The following is a 21,655-nucleotide window of genomic DNA, read 5'->3' on the forward strand; positions in this document are numbered from 1 at the left end:
ACTGTCTTCAGCAATGCTGTTCGAGTAAAATTTTTCTTCCAAAATATTGTGTATCTGTTGAAATATTTCCGCTTTCCTCCCATCCTCTCCTTCCCCTCACCTTTCCATCCAGGAGGAGATGGCAGACCTGAAGGCACAGCTGTACCTGCTGGAGAAGGAGAAGAAGGCAGTGGAGCTGCGACTGAGCACTCGTGAGGCCCAGGAGCAGGCTTACCTGGTGCACATAGAGCACCTCAAGGCAGAGGTGGAGGAGCAGCAGGAGCAGAGGCGACACTCACTCAAGTCTGCTGTAAGTGGCAACGGCGGCAGCAGCAGCAAAGACAAGGCAGGAGCTATGGTGAGAAGGGGCTGGGGGGTGGGACACACAAGAACACATACATATGTGACACGCTCTCTGGTGAAAAGGGGCAGTTGTCGGCATAGGTAATTTCTCAGTTTTTTACATATTGTGAAAGGGCAGATTGAATGTGATGATTTCCAGTGATGTTTCATACATTGAAATCTGAAAATGGTTGAAGAAGATACGTGTATCTGAATGTTGTTAAACCTGGAATGCTCTTGCAGAGAAATTCCCCTTGAAAGACTCTTGACATTTTCACGCCTTCAGACAGGGTTTGATTGTTTTTGTATTAAGTCGAGAAAAATATATCACATTCCAGGATCCTGCTTTTTTGACTTACCTTACAAATAAGTGTTTATTCGGCCAGTATATTATTTTATCACACAGGGAAAAGCTAGTTTAAAGCTCCCTGCTTCTGTTAAATTGCTGCCGGCCATTTTTTCCCTGCATTACAAGGCTGCGATTCACTTTTCTATCAGAAGATGTCGCAAGGGTTTCCTTGCACAAATATGTAATTCAGTCTGTTATAACCTAAATAATATGTATATGAATAGCAAAATAGTTATGCTTATAACCAATGCAAAATTATGACAACAATTTAATTGCATTAAATGAAATACATTTGTGACACGGTCCAATGAAAAGGGGATATTGTCGGAATTCCGACAATATCCGACAATTCGATAGAAACTGATTTTTTTAAATACTGTTTTCCTTTTCTTGCATATTACAAAAGTGAAAGGGTTGAAAAAACCACTCAATATAATAAACAACATGTTTAGGATCACTAAATACTCATAATTTGTTCTTGTTTACGTAAACTTCCGGTTGAGTTGTGGGCGTGTCATGCATGATGTGATTAGATTTACATCATGGTGCAGCTGGTTTTTCCCTAGGCTACTTATGCTAGCGCGGTGATAGCTGTAATGTTTCGCATGTAGAACATGAAAGAAATAAGGCAGGATGTTCAGGTCCCTGTGTGGGCCGCTGTTAGGCGTCCATCACATGGTTCAAGTTATGTGTTAACTTGTTGGTGCAAATCGCATCTTCTGTAAACAGCCAAAAATATTTATTCATGGTTTCCCAGGTCAAACAAAGAAAAACTCAGAAATAGAAAAAACATGTTGTTTATTTTATTGAGTGGCTTTTTCAATTCTTTCACTTTTGTAATATGCAAGAAAAGGAAAACTGTCAAAAAACAAACACAAATCTTTTTGGGGCCGTATTGTCTTTCAGACAATACAGAATGCCAACAAGCCTCTTTTCACTGGACGTGTCACATATACAGGACAAGTGCTGTAGACACAGATCTCAATGTGGTTAGATACTGACCAGATGGCTCGCAGCAACGGCCCCGGTGCCCCATATTCCCTCAGCGCTCCCACAGGATTCCCCAGGGGACATGGTTGTAAGCCTCCTTGTAAGCCACAAAGTCCACAAAACACACATTGCCTGAATAGCCAAACTCCACTGCATAAACACTAACTTACATTCTCACTCTAAACCAAAATTAGCTGTGTGAGGATGGGGAGGGAGGTTAGTTAGTGAATGCGAGTCTCTTAGGAGTGTCTGTGGAGAGATGTCCATTTCTATCTCTCAGCTTAAATGAGCCCTGAGTGAGGTTGTGTCATCTCCAACCTGAAAAGAGAGTTAAAAAAGTATTGGGGAAGGGAGAGATTTAGATAAAGTGTTGTTGAGGAGAGGAGAACGGCAAGGTAGAAAGTTGGTGACGGCCTGCATAAGGAAAGGGGAAGAGAGAGGTGAACCAGGGATGGAAGACTCCAACAAAAAGATTGAAATGTCACCCTTTAAAACTTCACTCAAAATTCCAAACCATGAACCACGCCCACAGACTACTGTCAAAGGCCTTGAGAGGTCAATATCAGAGCTTTTCTGCCTGTTCCATTAATCCTGCAAGAGACTGAACATCACACATGTAAGCTGTAAATCACGTACCATGCATTCTGTCTTCTGTCACCTGATACTGCAACCTTGCCCCCCCTTTCGCACCTAGTTGATACTCAATCTGGCCCAGGAAGAAGAGGATAGGAACGCACCCACATACATCCTTCTTAATGTTTGGGGTTCTAAGGCGTGCACATACACACACTCTACAAGCCCTACACACCATGTTTGATCATCCCACTCTGTCAAAGCCCTTGATCAGAGCCATTCATCACTAGGAATAGGTGTTTGTGGCACACATGCACACACACATGATACACACATACACATACATGCATGCCCGATAATCAAGTAGAGTGCAACGCACACACACACACACACAGGTGCACTTTTATTACACTACTAACCAGTTTGCTATAAGGGGAGCATCACCCAGTCAGATCCCCTCCTTCCTATCTTTCCACCAGTGTTGTCTTCCATATCAACTCTTCCATTCCCCTGATGGAAGACCGTCACTGTCTCCGTCAACAAACCTGTCAAACAAACCGGGAGGCATGGCTGCACACCTGTAACCAACCAACCCTCTGACCTTTGTAAAGGAAACTCCTAGCGGCACTAAGTAGATTTGAATAATCACGAATGGTGGTTCAATACAATTTATTTAGTTTGCACAAACATTAGATTAACAGAGTACTCTTTGACCCGTCATAACGGAGGACATGTAAGCTGTAAGCTACAGGTTGTTCGGAAGAGAGGTGAAGAACTATCACACATGCACAGCCTTATATGAACTTAGAACAAAGGATCTTCTAGATCAGTGGTTCTCAACCTTTTTTCAGTGATGTGAATTATTTTTTCTGCCAAGTAACCCCTAACCAGCGCAGCGCATTTTTTATTGAAAAAAAGATGTAGGCCCTAATAACTAGGGCTATGCCATTGTAACGGATGTGTTCAGGGCATGAACAGGCACAACTCATGGGTGGGTTTTTAGATGTATTTGCTCCTGCAGAAGACAATGAAACAACTAATTGCCATCTTATTTTCTCTCTCTTTGCACCTTAGCTTCCCTCAAGCAATAGAAAATGTAGTGTTCATTCAACATTACATCACATATTCAATGCACACTACTAGCCAAGAGCTATTCAAATTTGACCAGAAAACATTTAGCAAATTAATGTTAACATCACGAAAAACTATATCCAGAGGAGATAACAGTGCCACCTAGAGCAGGGGTTCTCAAACATTTCTGCCCACGACCCCTAAAATAATGGTGTTGTCAGTGACTCGCGACCCCCGCATTCACAGAGGTGGTTTATGTATATGTGGGAGTAAAAATAGGCCCTGGACTTTGATCCAGACCCGCCCACCAGAACCGCCACAGCTGCCCTGCCCTGCTAATGCATGCACATTCGGAGTTAGATGTGATGCTAGTTTGGAAGATCAATAGTTAATGCGAGCACGTGTAGCGCGCAATCCCAAAATGTTGTTGCCTTTATTTGAGCGCAACATATTTTTTGAGCTTTGTGTAAAATAAACAAAGCCGTTTTTCAATTGGTAAAACTTTGTGCGTCGCAACCCACCTTCTGACTTAAAGTTTCAATGACTTTCCGTTACGTTAAATGACCGGACTACTTGCGGAATGATATGAAAGATGTGAATTAGAAGCACAAAACCCGTTGCCAATGACAGCGGTCATAAACCTTTCGCAGCGATGAATATCAAGAAATTACAGACCTGCGAACGCAGACATTTAACCTACATATGGCCCATACAAATCAAAAGAACTTTTTTGGAACATTCTGAAGAGCCGTATAATAACATTTTTAAAGAATTTTTGAATGGATGCTAATATTTGCTAATCTTTAAAAATCTCACGTACCCCCTGGACTGCCTTCACGTACCCCCAGGGATACGCGTACGAACATCAGAAACAAACACATTAATATCTTCATTTGTAAATCTGAATTCATACTATAAGTAACGCCATTCCCAAAGATAAATCGTATTGATCCCACAACAAAGTACAGGTTCAGAAACAGATGCCATAGTTGTGTGATGTCCATGATTATCATCTTCAGTAGACTGTTTCTTCTCGTAGGCAATGTAACCTAGTTCAAATTGCAAACGACAATCTAATTGCCCACGGCAACTTTCAATGACACTGTGACTGCACTTTGTGTACAGCTCGGAAATTTCCTTGGTTCTACGCAGAACGCGTGTCCTCTTCTTCCGTCGCTCTCCCCTCGATTATCACCGCAGAATATGTAGTCAAGAGAATTTGGAATGACCCCTTTCACCCCGGATCCGTCCAGGATTTTCCATTTTAAATCCATCATCATATCTCCTTCAACTGCCTTGGGATCTCACACAAAGTGGACTACAAAAGGTTGCACAGTGATAAACAATCACATCCTCACAGAGGTCAGTTAAAGGTAACTGACTTCTTGTCATCTGACTTGGTCTTCAAGGTTCTGTTCTGTCATTCAACTGAAGTAATTAACACAATGTTGACTCCTATCAACACCAAAACAACTTCCTAACTTTAAAGCTTCTTTAACCAAGTGTGACCCATATCATTACATATTCTCAAAGAAATGGCCGTGGCCGTGACAGTACCCCCCTCTCAAGGGACGTCACCCGACGACCCACAAGGCAGGGCAGGGGGTCGGGGCAGGTCCGGGGGACAGCCCGGAGGCAGGGCAGAGGGTCGGGGCAGGTCCGGGGGGCGACCCGGAGGCAGGGCAGAGGGTAGAGGCAGGTCCGGGGGGCGGCCCGGACGCCGGAGCACGGGCACGGGGGCACCTGGGAGCGTGGACGAGGAGGCGCCTGGGAGCGCGGACGAGGAGGCGCCTGGGAGCGCGGACGAGGAGGCGCCTGGGAGCGCGGACGAGGGGGCGCCTGGGAGCGCGGGCACCGGGGCGCATGGGAGCGCGGACGAGGAGGCGCCTGGGAGCGCGGATGAGGGGGCGCATGGGAGCGCGGGCACCGGGGCGCATGGGAGCGCGGGCACCGGGGCGCATGGGAGCGCGGGCACCGGGGCGCATGGGAGCGCGGGCACCGGGGCGCATGGGAGCGCGGGCACCGGGGCGCATGGGAGCGCGGGCACCGCGGCAGGCAGCAGCCAGAAGTCCTCGGGCGGAGGAGGAGGCCAGAAGTCCTCGGGCGGAGGAGGCGGCGACCAGGAGTCCTCGGGCGGAGGAGGAGGCGGCCAGGAGTCCTCGGATGGCCTGGCACTGGGCGGCACAACCTCGGGGCGAGGCAGGGGCTCAGGGCAGGAACGAGGCTGGGGCACAGGGCAGGAACGAGGCTGGGGCACCGGGCAGGAACGAGGCTGGGGCACCGGGCAGGAACGAGGCTGGGGTACAGGGCAGGAACGAGGCTGGGGTACTGGGCAGGAACGAGGCTGGGGTACTGGGCAGGAACGAGGCTGGGCTACAGGACAGGAACGAGGCTGGGCTACAGGACAGGAACGAGGCTGGGGCACAGGGCAGGAACGAGGCTGGGGCACAGGGAAGGAACGAGGCTGGGGCACAGGGAAGGAACGGGGCAGGGGTACAGGGCAGGAACGGGGCTGGGTTCTGGCGGCAGGCGGCCGACTCTCCCTGGCAGGAACAGCCTTGGTGGTCTGGGTGCTGGGCGGCGCAACCTTCTTCGTCCGGGCGCAGGGCGGCACAACCTCAGGATGAGGCAGGGGCACAGGGCAGGATCGAGGCAGGGGCCCAGGGCAGGACCGAGGCTGGAGTCGGGGTTCCGGCTGGAACCAGGACTTGGGGTGGGCCTTGAGCTGCAGGCTTCGGGGTCCACCAAAGGCCAGGCGGGTCCCTAGGAAAGGGTTGGGTGAACTCTCTGCTGGGTCCCATCTTGGTCTTAGCATTCTGTCACGACGTGAGGTGGGGTTGGACCCAAATGCAGGGGAGTACCGAGGCATAGCGAGGAACACAGGTTTAATTTTCAAAACAGGAAACAGACAGGGTACACGCAGTGACAAAGTGTAATGCTAAGACAAAGACTGGACACAAAGCAGGAACCTAAATACACAGAAACAAACAAGACACAGGTGAACACAATGAAACTAACGACAACTGAACGAGACAGGTGACGACAATGACAGGGAAACACTAGGGCAGGGCAAAACCAAAAACAATTGGGGGGCACGGCTGTGGCCGTGACAGTATAGGCGATGCAGAAAACATTGGCAAAGCCGCACCATGCGTTGCTGTAAGAAAAGTGTAGGGTATTGGTGCTTAAACAGCAGAGGAATCAATTCATCATATTCCATGTCCCAGTCAATGAAATCAAAGAGGGATTTACACATAGGCTTACATGCATATACACATTTATAGTACATGATATAAGCGCTTTCAGTAGGCCTACATATATTCTCATAAGTGTCTATGAATTAGTATCAATTAGATACTCTTTGGCCTTGTTTTTATACTTATTCTGAAAGAGTTTATATAATTATTTTCGCTAGCAAGATCTCATTCAATGATTAATTTCCATTAAGCCTACTGCCAGCAGGCACATTTAAAGAAATGTGATCTGATTGATTGGGGTAATAAGGCACTAAAGATGAGCCTATACATTTTACCAAAATACGCATTTAGTTTATCGGCAATTTTTTTGCCAAGCTGCCTGTCTTGCTCTGGCAGCGGTGGCGGTGTTTGACTTAGCCATGATAATATGCCTATTGTCTTCATAGACTCATTATAATAGTTTGCTCAGATGGCGAGAATATCACTCATAACAACCTAACTGTTTATCCCAAACATTGTACCAGGCCCTGATAAAACACCCAAATTAAAGTATATTGTAGTTATCTTTTCTTTGCGTTCTTTACCAAATTTCATCTAATACCTGTATCAAAACTCTATTAAACCCCAAGAGTTCACTATTTTGACCTAAAATGTTTAGTCTATATACCTCTTCAAAGAATATTCATTGTTCCCTTCTTGAAACATCAAAGTGTGTAAAACAACATTTCTAATCACGTCTTCATAACCCTTTATAGGCCGTAAGGTGAACCCGGTTATCGTTTCATCCCGCTCCACAGTCTGGCATCTACACAATCTCTAGCTCATAAAAAAGAACGAGTCGTGTTAACCTACCAAAAAAAGGTTTTGTCGCTGAAATTCCAGTCGATTGTCGATGCGTCAATGTTTTATGTAGAACTAGTTTCTTCAGAGCGTAATAGGATTTTGGTGGCACGGTCGACACATGATCGGTATACACCAATAAGGTAGCTGCTTTTTGTCAACATGGATAGATATGGTTGGCAAATAGAGTATGGGACCTTGCACGTCACCTGGATGACCAGAAATTCGGCCCCTGACATTGTGTTGTGCATGTGACACACTGCGGCTGCAAATGTGCCTGTGAGACAGGCAGATGTTCCTGTTTTTCTGCAGGACTGACTTGCACAGACTTATGTTGTTCGTTTAAGTGTAGGCTATGCTTAGCGCCATCTCAGAAGGGACTAACCTTCCAGCCAGTTAGATTAAATATTAACAGATTAAGACCGTCTTTGACTCACTTATACTGGTAGAAATCTGTAGTAATAATATTCTAAAGGCTTAGGTGTGTTCTACACACCTTCTCCATCACCTTTATTGTAAACCGTTTGCTATTGTACAGGCCTGCTCACATGCAAGTAATTATCCCACCAGGCTGGTTTTACAGCTAGGTCTAACCCTGTTACACCCCTAAAGTACAATTTATTAAACTCTTGACTATAGCAGTAACATAAAGTATTGCTGCATTTAACACTAACAAAGGCAGGTTAAAAACCACTGTGAAAACAGAATGGAGGCTCTTTCTCTATACTCAAACTGTATGAAACTATGAAACTATGACCACCAACACACGTCAAAGGCAAACATTCTAAGCCTGTCCTGTGCAGCAAAGGAGAACTAGTGCTGAAATCAGTTTTGGCAAGAACGCTCAGTCTTGCTCAATCCCAAATCTAGATCCAGTCCTTTGCAGGAGAGACAAGTTTATGTGATACTCTAAATTTCCTACTGTTGCCTGCTTAGTTTTGGGCCAATCTTTTCAGATGGTTCAGAGTACCGAGGATGCATGTATTTAGGACTGAACCAGGAGTTGATTTAGGGCAGGGAATATGCCAGCTTAGCTACTATGCATTTTAAAGGATCATAGCGTTTAACGTAGAGTACAGATGGGTCAAACCTTCTATCACACACACATGTCGTTGTTGTAATTGTGCCAACACAAAAGAAACTGAGGAACTGGAAGATAACTGTCCTGACACTCACAGTGAGGACTTAGTGTCCTTAATCTGTTTTTCCTTATTCTGTTTTTTTTGGTAGGTTAGCACGACTCGTTCTTTTTTATAAGCTAAAGATCGTGTAGATGCCAGACTGCGGAGTGGGAATCATTTTCTAAAAGACTTTTCGTGGTTCACCTTGTGGCATATTACATATATTTCCTTAAACAACAGTAACATCTGTGAACTCCAACAAAACACCCGGCTATTAAAATAAAATAAAAACCATTGATTGCTTCCATGTCAATGGATATCACTACGCACATGTTGAAATCAAATGTACATATTACAGTAACCTCGTTCACAAAACCGAAAGCAACATGTCCAAATAAAGTCAATACGTAAACAAAAAAATTCCTTCCCCGAATAAACGGACATTTCCGTTTGAACGCATATCCATTACATTTATGCATTTAGCAGACGCTTTTATCCAAAGCGACTTCCAAAAGAAAGCTTTACAGAAGTGCATAGGTCACTGATCATAACAACGAGATAGCCCCAAACATTGCGGGTAGCCAAAACATGAAGCATACACTTTGAAAACCAAATAAGTCCCAAAGGGAAGAACCATAAGAGCATGTAGTTGAACAAGTTACAATTAACAATTTAACAATATGAACCTAAAAAAAGTGCAAGGGTGTACCTGTGGAAAAAAGCAAGCAGCAAAAATGTATTACACAGCAAGTCCAGTAGTTTGAAGTCAGTTACAACTAACCAACAAGAGCAACAAGTCTCGCAAAAAGAGTCATTGTGTTCCTGGAGGAAACATCAGGTCCAGCCAATCATTCCTAAGTACCATTGTACTCCCGGAACAAGTGCGTCTTGAGCCTTTTCTTGAAGGTGGGGAGACAGTCAGTGTCTCTGATGGAGGTGGGGAGTTGATTTCACTATTGGGGGGCCAGACAGGAGAAGAGCTTGTGTTGGGACTGGGCGCTCTTGAGCGTTGGGACCACCAGACGGTTGTCAGAAGAAGACCGAAGGTGGCGGGTGGGGGTGTAAGGCTGGAGCATAGACTTGATGTACTCTATGCTATATAGGTGCAGTCCCGTTCACTGCTTGGAAGGTCAGTACCAGAGTCTTGAATCTGATACGGGCCGTGATGGGAAGCCAGTGGAGGGAGATGAGGAGCGGGGTAACATGGGAGCGTCTGGGTAGATTGAAGACCAGGCGGGCTGCTGCGTTCTGAATCCTATGGAGAGGGCGGGTTGCGCATGCTGGGAGGCCGGCAAGCACTTGCAGTAGTCCAACTTGGAGAGGACAAGTGCTTGAACGCTCAGACAGGTATCTCCTGATCTTCTGGATGTTGTAGAGGGTAAATCTACATGACTGGGAGACCGCAGCAATGTGGGCTGTGAGGGTGAGCTCATCATCCATGGTAACCCCAAGGTTCCTGGCAGAGGATGAAGGGGTCACCATCGCAGATCCCAGGGTGATTGACAGATAGAGGGAGATGGAGGGTTTAGCCGGGATGATGAGAAGTTCTGTTTTGGCGAGGTTCAGCTGGAGGTGGTGCTCGGTCATCCAGGCGGAGATGTCTGTGAGGCAGGCCTCAATCCTAGTTGAGATCCCGGGATCAGTCGGGGGCAACGACAGGTACAGCTGCGTGTTGTCAGCGTAGCAGTGGTAGGAGAAGCCATGGGAGGTGATGATTGGTCCAAGTGAGGTGGTCAGGGACGGACTGGGGAAAAAAAGTGGGAGTTATACAGTCAGACCGGCCCACTCAGTAAACGGCGCTCGGCCCACTCAAAACACGGTGCATTGTCCACTCAATGCATCGCACGTATCGACCAGTCATTGGCCTACTTGGAAAAATACCCATACACTTAGCATTATTTTGGATGATTATAAAGAAATCACATCATATATGTTTAATTTTCAAAAAATCGGCACCATGAGTGTGAATACAGATCGCGAGGAGCAGTATAAATATCTGTCACTGATTCTAGGTCTTAGAGCAATTTATACGTATTCAAGCTGTGACGTGAAATAAGTTGAGGTGCTGACGATGTCAGAGGGCCGGTTGGTAGTGGTAGTTGGCCGGCATTTTGGACCATCCCAAACCCGTCGGCCCACCGGGGATTCTCCTGGTATCCCCGATGGCCAGTCCGCCCCTGGAGGTGGTGTACAGAGAGAAGAAGAGGGGGCCAAGGACGGAGCCCTGTGGGACACCAGTGGAGAGCTGGCGAGGGCCTGACAGTTTGCCTCCCCAGGAGACCTGGTAGGATCTTCCCGACAGATAGGATGAGATCCACTGGAGTGCAGTGCCAGTGATGCCCATCTCAGAAAGTCTGGAGAGCAGGATCTGGTGGTTAAACCGTATCAAACGCTGCAGAAAGGTCCAGCAGAATGATGACGGATGACCTGGAAGCCGCTCTGGCAGACTGGAGGGCAGTGGTGACTGAAAGGAGGGCAGTCTCTGTGGAGTGGCCAGTCTTGAAGCCCGATTGGTTGGGGTCAAGTAGGTTGTTCTGAGAGAAAAAGTTTGACAGTTGGTTAGATACAGCACGTTCAATTGTTTTTGAAAAGAAGGGTAACAATGATACCGGTCTGAAGTTCTGGAGGACGGCAGGGTTAAGGGAGGGTTTTTAGAGTAGAGGGGTAACTCTGGCCTGTTTGAAGGCAGAGGGAAAGGTGCCGGAGGTAAGACAGGAGTTTAGGTCAAGGAGAAGAAAAGTTATGATGGAGGGGGAGATGGTTTGAAAGAGAGGGGAGGGGATAGGATCAAGGGGACAAGAGGTGGGGCGGTGAGAGAGAATGAGGTCAGAGATCTCTGCCTCGGACAGGGGAGAGAAAGAGTTTAGACATTTAGTTGGGTCAGTCATGGAGGGTGAGAGGGAAGGAAAGGTGGGTTTAGGGAACCGACCTCTAATGTCGGCGACTTTTTTCTCAAAGGAGGAGAAGTCGTCTGCTGTCAGGGTGGAGAGGGGGTGGGGGAGGTGGGTTAAGAAGGGTGGAGAAGGTAGAAAAAAGTGTGTGGGGGTTTGAAGCAGTTCATTTTGTTCAGAAAGTAGAGGGTTTTAGCACCAGTTATGTGAGAAGGATTTAAGGAGGGAGTGATACTTATCAAGGTCCAGACCGTCTTTGGACTTGTGCCATCTCCTCTCAGCTGCCCGAAGGGTGGACCGTTCTTCACGAATAACATCCGTAAGCCACTGGCAGGAGGGAGAAGATCGTGCAGGCCTGGTTGACAGGGGACAGAGAGAGTCAAGTGATGCAGTCAGGGCATGACATTGGCACCCGCCCACCCGCCAAATGCGGGTAGAATTCGGCTGTGGCGGGTAAAGCAGACACTCTTACTAGCCACTTTGGCAGGTGGAATTCTATCTCTCGCTATAAGATTTTTTAATGTAGTCTTCTCAAAACAAAATACAAAACTAATTGCAGGGTTTTCAAGCCTCAGGCATTGACCGTGAGACGCACGCATTTCAACCAGCACGTATCGTTTCCCCTGTGTTAAACAGTCTCGGGCCACGGTACGTTCGTTGACAACATAGACGCGCGAACACACGCGAAAGCTCGTCTCGTGGGGCTTTTGATCCAACTTGAGGACAAGTTGGAAAAAAATAGAAAAACTGGTGATGAATGTGAAACCGAAAATAAAGAGACTTGTGTTGTTTATAAATATTTAACTGGACAAAAATAAATTCTGTTCAGTTCATATATTTTCAATACATCTTTACACCCCGTTATATGCAATGAGCTATTCTTTTTGTCTTTGTCTTAATCGTTTGCATATTTTCATACAAAAGGAGCTTTACACACTTATAAGAGCTGAAGATTTGGCGACACATATTTATTTATTTATTCGTTTATTTGACAGGGACAATGCAGTTAAACATAGCTACAGAGCAAAGTTTGCAGCTTATGTGATGCACATAGAATTTATAGCAAGAGCTAATTTTCAACTCCCGTCCCTGGATGGGCCTTTCTACAATAGCACATAATAAAAACAATATACAATTTTAAAAATTCAGAATAGAAAAATACACATTCAGAACTAATTCGAAGGGTACACAATGCAATTGTACTAATTGAAAACTCATTACGCTCAGACATTTACATGGGTACAGTTTTGGTTTGCTTTCAGCCATGCCTTAAGCCTAAAGGTGAACATTTTAAACTCAGAAATGATCTTAATCTTGGTGGGCAGTGAGTTCCACAGTTTACAAGCCCTGTAAGAAAGAGCTGATGTACCAAAAGATCTTCTGCGCTGTGGGATTTTACAATTTTGGTTTAGGGGAGCCCGTTGTCACTCTACCGCTATTTAGTCTCTGAATAGTCTCTGTTTTGGGTGTTTAAAATTGTCATTTACATTTTAAAGGATTGTAAATCTAGTTCTTCAAGAAAATTGTAGCAAACCGTAGTAAACTTTAATCAAATAAAACGTAATTTCCCAACAACAAAATTGTGGCTAGTGAAATTGCTGAGTGGCTAGTAAGTTTGGAAAACCACTAGCCACAGTGGCTGGTGAGCAAAATGTTTTATGTCAGGGCCTGGATGCAGTTAAAATGGTTAACAAGGAGTCTGTGGCAGTGTTAGTGCGGTGGGACGAGAACTCGTCAATGGGAGGGAGGATGTTACAATAGAGGAGAAATGGGAGGGGGATAGGGAGCGGAGGTTGCGCCGGAAAGTTAGGAGGGGAGGGGAGATAGGTAGTTGGAGGGAGAGAGACACAGAATTGGATAAAGTAGTGATCAGAAATGTGAAATGGGGTTACAGAGGTTAAGTCAGTGATACATTTACGTGTCAGGATGAGGTCTAGCTGTTTGCCTGCCTTGTTGGTCGTCGGTGTGCTCAGCAGCGTCAGGTCGAAGGAAGTCAGGAGAGACAAGAAGTCGACGGTCTCCGTTCCTTGGTGGTGGATGTTGAAGTCCCCAAGGACTATCAGGGGGGTTCCATCATCCGGGAGGACGCTGAGGAGCATGTCCAGCTCCTCCACAAAGTCGGCAAGCGGTCCTGGTGGGCGATAAAGAACAATTAAGCATGCTTTGATAGGGTCAGTAAAAACACTATTCGCTCTGAATCTGATTACTGTTTAAATTTAACCAATTAAATAACCCTTTTCAGTTTTTTTTGTGAGGCGTTTAATTGAGGGCTCCGTTTATTACACAATGTTCATTTTTGGTGCGGCGTTTATTTAAGGGCGGCGTTAAATCAAAGAAATACGATAGTTTTCATCCCAGCATTGCAAACACTAACAGGCAAAAGCAGTGGTACCCCAGATATGTTTTATAGGAGTGGCAAAAAAGAGAAGCACAAAGGTAGGGAGTCAGGTAGCTGAGCGGTTAGGGAATCGGGCTGGTAATCAGAAGGTTGCCGGATCGGCACTTCACCCTACTTGTCTCGGGGGAATGTCCCTGTACTTAATGTAAGTCGCTGTGGATAAGAGCATCTGCTAAATGACTAAATGTAAATAACAGTTTCTACCCAAGGGCCATCAGGCATCTGAATGGACACTGATATGGACATTGATTCACTGCACACTAGTCACTAATACACTGTCACTTTCAGCTACTGGTTGCACATCAGTAACATTGCACTCCTGTACCTCACTGTACTTCGCCATCAGGCTCCTGTATTGACATAGTCACTGATCTGCATTTTTGCACTATTGTACTGTACTCCACCTAGGTTAGAATAGGTTATATGGTTGTAATAGGTTTTATGTGCATTTAGGGTTAGTATAGTGTATTATTTATTGTTATCTGTATATTTAGGAAGTTTGAGTATTAGGGTTAGTATAGTCGATTATTTATTGCTATCTGTATATTTAGGAAGTTTAACTTATTTAAGCTCAGCAGAGATTTAAATTATGTTCTGTGTACTTATGTTATGTTTATGCCAGGTGCTTGCGTTGTCTTGTCTTAACAATTTCAGTGCACAGTCTGACCTTGTGTTGTTCTGTGTACCTGACAAATAAAAGACTTGAACTTGAAATACAGACATTCAGCTGTCCCATGACCCTTCTGTCATTGGCTCACTCCTTAAAACAAAACAATCCTTCAGTACAATCAGAGTAGAACAATCATTATCTGTAGACTAACTGTCCCAAAACAGTCTTTGTTATCTTACATTCCCAAAGGATCACCCCTTCGCAGCTAAGATCACATCATAAAACTTCAGAGCCCTATACTACGAAGCGGGATTTAGGGTTGAGTGAGGTAACTTCAAGTTTAAGGATTTTCAGTGTCACGACGGTGGTTCACTTCTTACCAGGATACATCACCATGGAAACTCATGCTGCACACCTAATCTGCTCCATGGCAGGTTATGTTTGAGATAACAGATCAACATGTAGCCGGTGTGTGGTGAAACTCACTCCTCAAGCAGGGGCGTAGGCAGAAATTGTCATTTGGGCGGGCCAGTGCAAAAGTGAGTGGGCCTATAATTTTTCCTCGAAAAAAAAGACTTGAATAATAATTAGCTCTACGTTGTGGCCAAAAAATGTGTTGGACGCCCTGTTTCTATTTATTTGTTGTCGCTCACCTTGAAAGCTCCGTAGTCGAGCACATGTGGTTAGTTTACAGAAGTGAATTTGACGGATACAGTGTGGACAGAGAGCGTCCGATGCTACGCAACAGTCGTACGCTCGCATCCAGTTACAACACGGTGTTAAAGAGTAGAAAAAATTATAGAACAACTGCAAAAACAGTGACACCTTTGCTTTACAATATTCGGCAAAGGCAACAACAAAACACTATCTAAACATCATGTTCAACCAACAGAGCTCAATAAAGGCTGGATAAACCAGCATAGTGGAACGAATACTCAGTGGAGACTGGGGTAGATGATACAAGCGCAGAGCGCACAAAATTACAAGTACAAAACGGAGCTGGCAGAAGGCAAAAAATGAATCTATGAGTTCTACACTGAGTTCGGTACACACTGAGGCAGGATTACAGGCAGGGACGGACTGGGAGTAAAAATAGGCCCTGGACAGACCGGCCCACAAGAACCCGTCCCGTATACCCTACCACAGCGAACGCCCTGCTAATGCATGCAAATTCTATGCCTGATGTGATGCTAGTTAGGGACTTCCACGGTTAATGCTCGCGCGTGATTTGAGCCAAAAATAGTTTTTGGAGCTTTATCTAAAACAAACGAACAGTAAGTAAGTAAGTAAGTAAGACTTTATTTATATAGCACATTTCATACAGAATTGCAGCTCAAGGTGCTTTACATAAAATCAACAAAAACAATCACAGTCTTTGTGGTTTCTCAATTAAAATAAAATAAAAAACTAAAATAAAGTACAATTATAATAATAATAATAAAAGCTACAGAATAACAAAATACAATGACTTAACAAAATTGATCAAATATAACACATAATAGTGCAAGTCAAACACAAGCCGCAATCTTTGCAGGAATACAAAGCAAATCTATAAAAACAATAATATAACTACTACCAGTTGTAAGGCCCTTCTGAGATAAAAATTAGTTAAATGCTTTGGTAAAAAGGTAGGTTTTAAGCTGTCTTTTAAAAATGTCTAGCGTAATTGCTTCTCTGATATTTATGGGTAATTTGTTCCATAGTTTTGGGGCATAATTGGCAAAGGCAGCATCACCAATCTTCTTATGGCTGCTTCCGGCGACCTCTAATAGGCCTGCATTTGATGATCGCAGTGTTCTAGCTGGTGTGTAGTTTATGAGAGAGTTAGCAATGTAGCTAGGACCTTTAAGTCAATTCTGAAGATAACAGGGAGCCAGAGTAAAGTAGCTAGGACAGGACTAATGTGTTCTCTCCTTTTAGTTTTGGTTAATAATCTAGCTGCAGAATTTTGAATGAGCTGTAGTCTTTCAGTTTTTTTTTGGGAAGACCAGCGAAAAGTGCGTTACAGTAGTCCAGCCAGCTGGATATAAAAGCATGAATTAACTTCTCTGCATCATTTTGGTTTATGAATGGTCGTACCTTTGCTATATTCCTCAGGTGAAAGAAAGCAGTTTTGGTCACTTTATTAATGTGGGAGTTGAAATTCAAATCTGAGTCCAGGATTACACCAAGACTTGTCACCTCTGGTTTAAGCCAGGGGGTTAAACTTCCTAGATTCTTAGTAAGCATCTCTCTTTTGGATTTGGGGCCACATAGTAGGACTAGAAGAAAGTTATCATTCATCCATTTGTTTATTGCCAACAGGCAGCTGGTAATGGAATTGATGGCCGTTGCATCGTTAGGTTCAGTGGATATATATACAGTTGTGTGTCGTCCGCATAGCTATGGAAATTCATGTTATGTTCTCTGATTATGTCACCGAGTGGTAACATATAAAGAGAAAAAAGTAATGGACCTAGGCAGCTTCCTTGAGCAACCCCGTAGCAGTTCTCATGTTTCTTAGACCTATGGTCTCCTAAACTAACATAAAACTTCCTTCCTGTGATATATGATTTCATCCAGTTCAATACACTATCCGTGAACCCAAAAAGCTTTTCCAGTCTATTGATTAGGATGTTGTGATCAATGGTATCAAATGCTGCACTGAGATCTAAAAGGATAAGGATAGAGACTTTATTTGCATCAGAGTTTAGTCTGAGGTTGCTAATTATTTTGGTGAGAGCAGTTTCAGTACTGTGATATTTCCTGAAACCTGACTGCGAGACTTTCAGAATGTTATTTTCTTCAAGTAAAGAATTTAGTTGCTCTGAAACTATCTTTTCCAGTACTTTACTAATAAATGGAAGGTTTGATATTGGTCTGTAATTTGCAAGTAGACTGTTATCCAATTTGGGTTTCTTTAATAGGGGCTTTACAACAGCTGTTTTGAAGGCATCTGGGAAGACGCCAGTTCTAAGGGATGTGTTTATAATCTCTAGCACCGGACCTGAGACACTATCAAACACTCGCTTAAAGAATGTTGTGGGTATAGGATCAATATCTGAGGTTGTGGAGTTAGATTCACTGACAATTTTTGAAGGTTCACTAAGTGTGATACAGGTAAATGTGCTCATGGTTATGTTGCAGAATCTACTGATGTCAGTTTCGACCCCACTATTACTAGTACTAGCTCTGATCAAAGTTATTTTGTTCTTGAAGAACAAAGCAAGCTCTTCACATTTAACTGCTGAGGATGGCGGGGGGGCAGGGACAGTGTTTAGCAGCTGGTCAATGGTGGAGAAAAGAACTCTGGAGTTTCTGGCATTTTCTGTAATAATGTTGGAGAAATATTCTCTCCTCGCTAGACGGATAGTTTTGTTGTAGGTGGTTAGTGTATCTTTATAGATATTGTAGTGAATAGTGATCTTTTTTTTCCTCCATTTTCTCTCTGCTGCACGGCATTTTCTTTTAGTTTCACTAACATTTTTATTTCTCAGCCATGGGGAGGTTCTGCTTGTGGACTTCTTTTTGGTTTTCAGTGGTGCAACAGAGTCTAACACAGATAATAGTGCATCATTGAGGTTCTTTACCATTTCATTCAGAGAGCAATCATGATTAGTTGGTTCATATAGAGCAAATTGTTCAGAAAATGTCATCATAGCTGTATCGTCTAAATATCTTCTTTGGACTAAGAATTATTTTGTGGTTTTTGTTAGGATGATTTCCACATTAAAAAGTATACAATGATGGTCTGAGAGGGCTCAGTTATTGAGATATTATTGATATTTAGTCCAGTTGTTATCACTAGATCTAGTGTGTTTCCGTGCCGGTGTGTTGGGTCTGTTATGTGTTGAGTTAGATTGAGACTGTCTAGGAGATTTAAGAGCTCAATAGTTCTTGGGTCGTCTTTTTTATTTACTTGGATATTTAAGGCCCCGTTTACACGGAAGAAAAACGCATATATTTTCATGCGGTGTGGCCTTTCATTTACACGAAAACTGAGGTTTTATCACGGAAAACGATCATTTCTAAAAACTCCAGCCAAAGTGGAGATTTCTGAAAACTCTGTTTTTGTGTTTGCGTGTGCACTAGCTTAAACAGAGTTTTAGATTCTCAAAGCTCACAGTATGGGACTAAAAAAGCATCACGTAATGAGAGCGTCCTGTTTATAGTAACACGTGTGTTCGACTTCATGCAGCGCCGGAGTCGCCTGCAGCCCGGCTGACTTGAAGCAGCCAATGGCTTTCTCAGCTTCAACGCAGCCGGCTGTCGGCACCGCCGGTGGTGCATGAAGTCTAGCATAATGGGGTCATTTATTTGTGAATTGCATTACATTTCTGAATCACGAAATACATTTGTGCATCGCATTTGTGAATCATTCAAACAAATGAACCTCGCGCCTGAAAGGTGAAGGAAGTCGGTCTGTCATTCGTAGTTGTTGATTTTGAAAATTGTGATTGGTTTGCATGGCTTTATCCTTCACATTACACTGCCGCCTACAGGTTTGGCATAGTTATGATGGCGCTCGGGGGCGTATATGCGGGTTCATGTAAACAGAAACATTTTTGAAAACGTACTTGTGTGTACGACGTTATTTTAGAAAACGTAGGGGCAGAAATATTCGTTTCTGTAAATACCCGGCTATGTGTAAACGTGGCCTAAGTCTCCGTTTAAAACTACTTTGTCATATCTAGTGACACATAGTGATAATAGTTCAGAGAATTCTTGTATGAATATTGGTGAGTGCTTGGGTGGCCGATATATAATGACAAAAAGTATTGATTCGGTTTTGAGCTCTATAGCAAGATATTCATATGAGGTGAATTCACCTAGCTCAGTGATTTTGAACAACAGTTCAGAGGAGAAAATAGCTGCGACTCCTCCACCTTTTTTGGATTTCCTAGAAACTTAGTGGAAGCTGTAATCTGGCGGACACGCTTCTATCAAAGTTGCTGTTGCCGTGTCGTTGTTTAGCCAGGTTTCTGTTAAACAGATGCAGTCTAATTTGTTTTCTTTGACCAGATCATTAACTAGAAATGTTTTGTTATTTAGTGATCTAACATTTAGAAGGGCCAGTTTCATCTGCGGGGTATTAACAGATAAAACAGGGGTTGATAAATCTGTTCGAAGAATATGGATAGTTCTGTGACTTCTAACACTAGTTTCAGGTTTGTAACCATGCATTTTACCATGCCATTTTCTGTTTGTGATGATGACTGGTATGTCCAATGAAATAGCATGGTGGCTGTCCTAGCGTAGCTTTTCTTTGGGAGAGTCTATGTCACTGAGCTGTTCCATCACAAGGGAATTCATCCGGGGGGTGTAGATCTGTGCAAGGCCCATGTCCTTGCAGGAGGCTGTTTGAATGTTCTGTTCTGTTCCATGGGAGGTTGTTTGGGATGTGTCAGTCAGCTTAGACACAACAGGGATAGGGGGAGCAAATTGATTTGTGGTCAGGAGCACGTGACTGATGTTTGCTGTTAGTAGTTGAGATCCTCTACGGTTTGGGTGGAGTCCGTCAGCTTGAAAACGGTCTGCACAGTTCCAGAACACATTGAAATTATCGATAAATCTCAGTTTGTGTGCCAGACAGACAGATGCCAACCATGTGTTAAAATATAGTAGTCGACTGAAGGCTTCTTTTCCTCTTCGAAAGCATGCAATTGGTCCACTGATGAATACATCTTGATATCTGTTGAGTGTGTTCAGTAGCTGGGTAAAATGTTTTTTAAGTATCTCAGTGCCAGTTTTCTTGTGTAGGATATCAAACGAGCCAGTGTGGATGATAATCTTAGGGTTGTTTGGTTTATTGTTGAGGATTGTTAGTACCTCTGACGACAGTTCCTCGACAGATGTGTTGCTAAGACAAATATTTTCTGTCTTTGCCAGTTTAACATGTGCTGTCATGGCATCTCCAATCAAGATAGTGGCAATATGTGGTGTTGTGTTTGCATTTCTTACGTTTGCCTTATTTGTAGCTGCGGAGCCAGTTCTTATCTTATTTGGGTTAGCAATGATAGGTCCTTGTGCTAGACCAAGGTCAGCCACTGTGTCAGTGCTAGCAATAGATTCTATAGTGCTAGCAGCGTTAGCTCCTCTAAGAGCTGATGGGCTGTGGATAGTCTTAGCATACCTTGGATCTTTATAATCCTGTGATATTGTTGTCTGATTAGGCCTGATAGGGGGTCGAACAGCGCCCCGAGAGGGGCTTGGAGTAAAATGGGGGACTCCCGGTCGTAACAGACGATGATATGTTGGATTTGCATGTGTGTAGTAGCTACCATCATGGTGTGTCAGCAATCCGGGCTCTTCATGTTGGTTAGCTGCGTGGCTAGCACTCCTGTGCCTCTTCGCCTTGGATTCCACACACAAGGGAGAGAAAGTTCCCAGTGGTTCAAATCTGTTTCTGAGTGGGACAGGAGGAGAGGTGATGCGGGAAGAGTTTCTGCCTTGCTTTTTTTTTTGGCTTTTTAGCCTTGGCGCCAGTCCCATCTCCGATGAAGGTAGAAGCAGCGTTAGGCCTCTTTGGTTTAGCGCCGAGAGCAGGCCATGACTCATCTGGTCGATCGGCCGGTGGAGAGAAAGCTGGTTCCAAGGGTGGCTCATTAGCCGGTAGCTTAGCCTCCGGGCTAGTTAGCATGGAATCTATAAAGTCTTCGGTCTCTCTGATATCTATGAGGGTTCTGACTCTTAACTCCAGTTCGACTATGCTCTGAGTAAGTTGTTTGCAGTCGTTGCAAATCATAGTTCTACAGGGAACACGCTTTACCTTGCTTGCCTGTGGTCAGTCAGGGAGAGCAGCCCAAATTACTTCTGTTCTCCTTGGGCTTCAGTCCCTCAGGTTGTTCCTTTTTATGGTTGTAGTCAATTCACTTGATTTTGAATAATATCATCGAAAACTATCCAAATTACTGAAAATTCAGAGCATTTCTCCATGAAGCCAAGCAGGGAAGCCGTTTTTTTCAATTTATAAACCATTGTCTAGTGAAGGTAATTACGTATACGTTTCTTAGTCTGGTTTTCCATCTTTATGTTGTCTCTACTAGCTAGCTTTCGATCTGTCAGTGTCACTGTTGTGTATAAGCGGCACTAAGGGCTGCACAGCTAGCCAACTGTATCGCTCAATCTTCTACCGAAATTTCTTTTAGTAGGAAAACAAAATTGTTAGGCAAGCGGCCCCCGTCCCAAAAGTGCTTCGGCACATCGGAATTCTCCCGGTGCTCCCAATGGCCAAGCCGCTACTGATGACAGGGCAAAGGTAGCCTACCAGACAACAGGCTAGTAGAGGAATCCAGGACAAAGACGGTCCGGGGCA

The 21,655-nt window shown here is 44.3% G+C and overlaps 1 protein-coding gene across 3 annotated transcripts in view; it reads left to right on the plus strand.

Annotated features, from left to right (window-relative positions):
- mcc (MCC regulator of WNT signaling pathway) overlaps positions 1-21,655 on the plus strand; it is a 333,254-nt gene that overhangs the window by 293,565 nt on the left and 18,034 nt on the right. For all 3 annotated transcript variants that reach the window (XM_047045109.1, XM_047045107.1, XM_047045108.1), the window contains exon 16: positions 113-337. In XM_047045109.1, the coding sequence (XP_046901065.1) occupies positions 113-337 (225 nt within the window). The remainder of the gene's footprint in view (positions 1-112; positions 338-21,655) is intronic.

Source organism: Hypomesus transpacificus, chromosome 22, assembly GCF_021917145.1.
Source record: "Hypomesus transpacificus isolate Combined female chromosome 22, fHypTra1, whole genome shotgun sequence".
NCBI lineage: Eukaryota > Metazoa > Chordata > Actinopteri > Osmeriformes > Osmeridae > Hypomesus > Hypomesus transpacificus.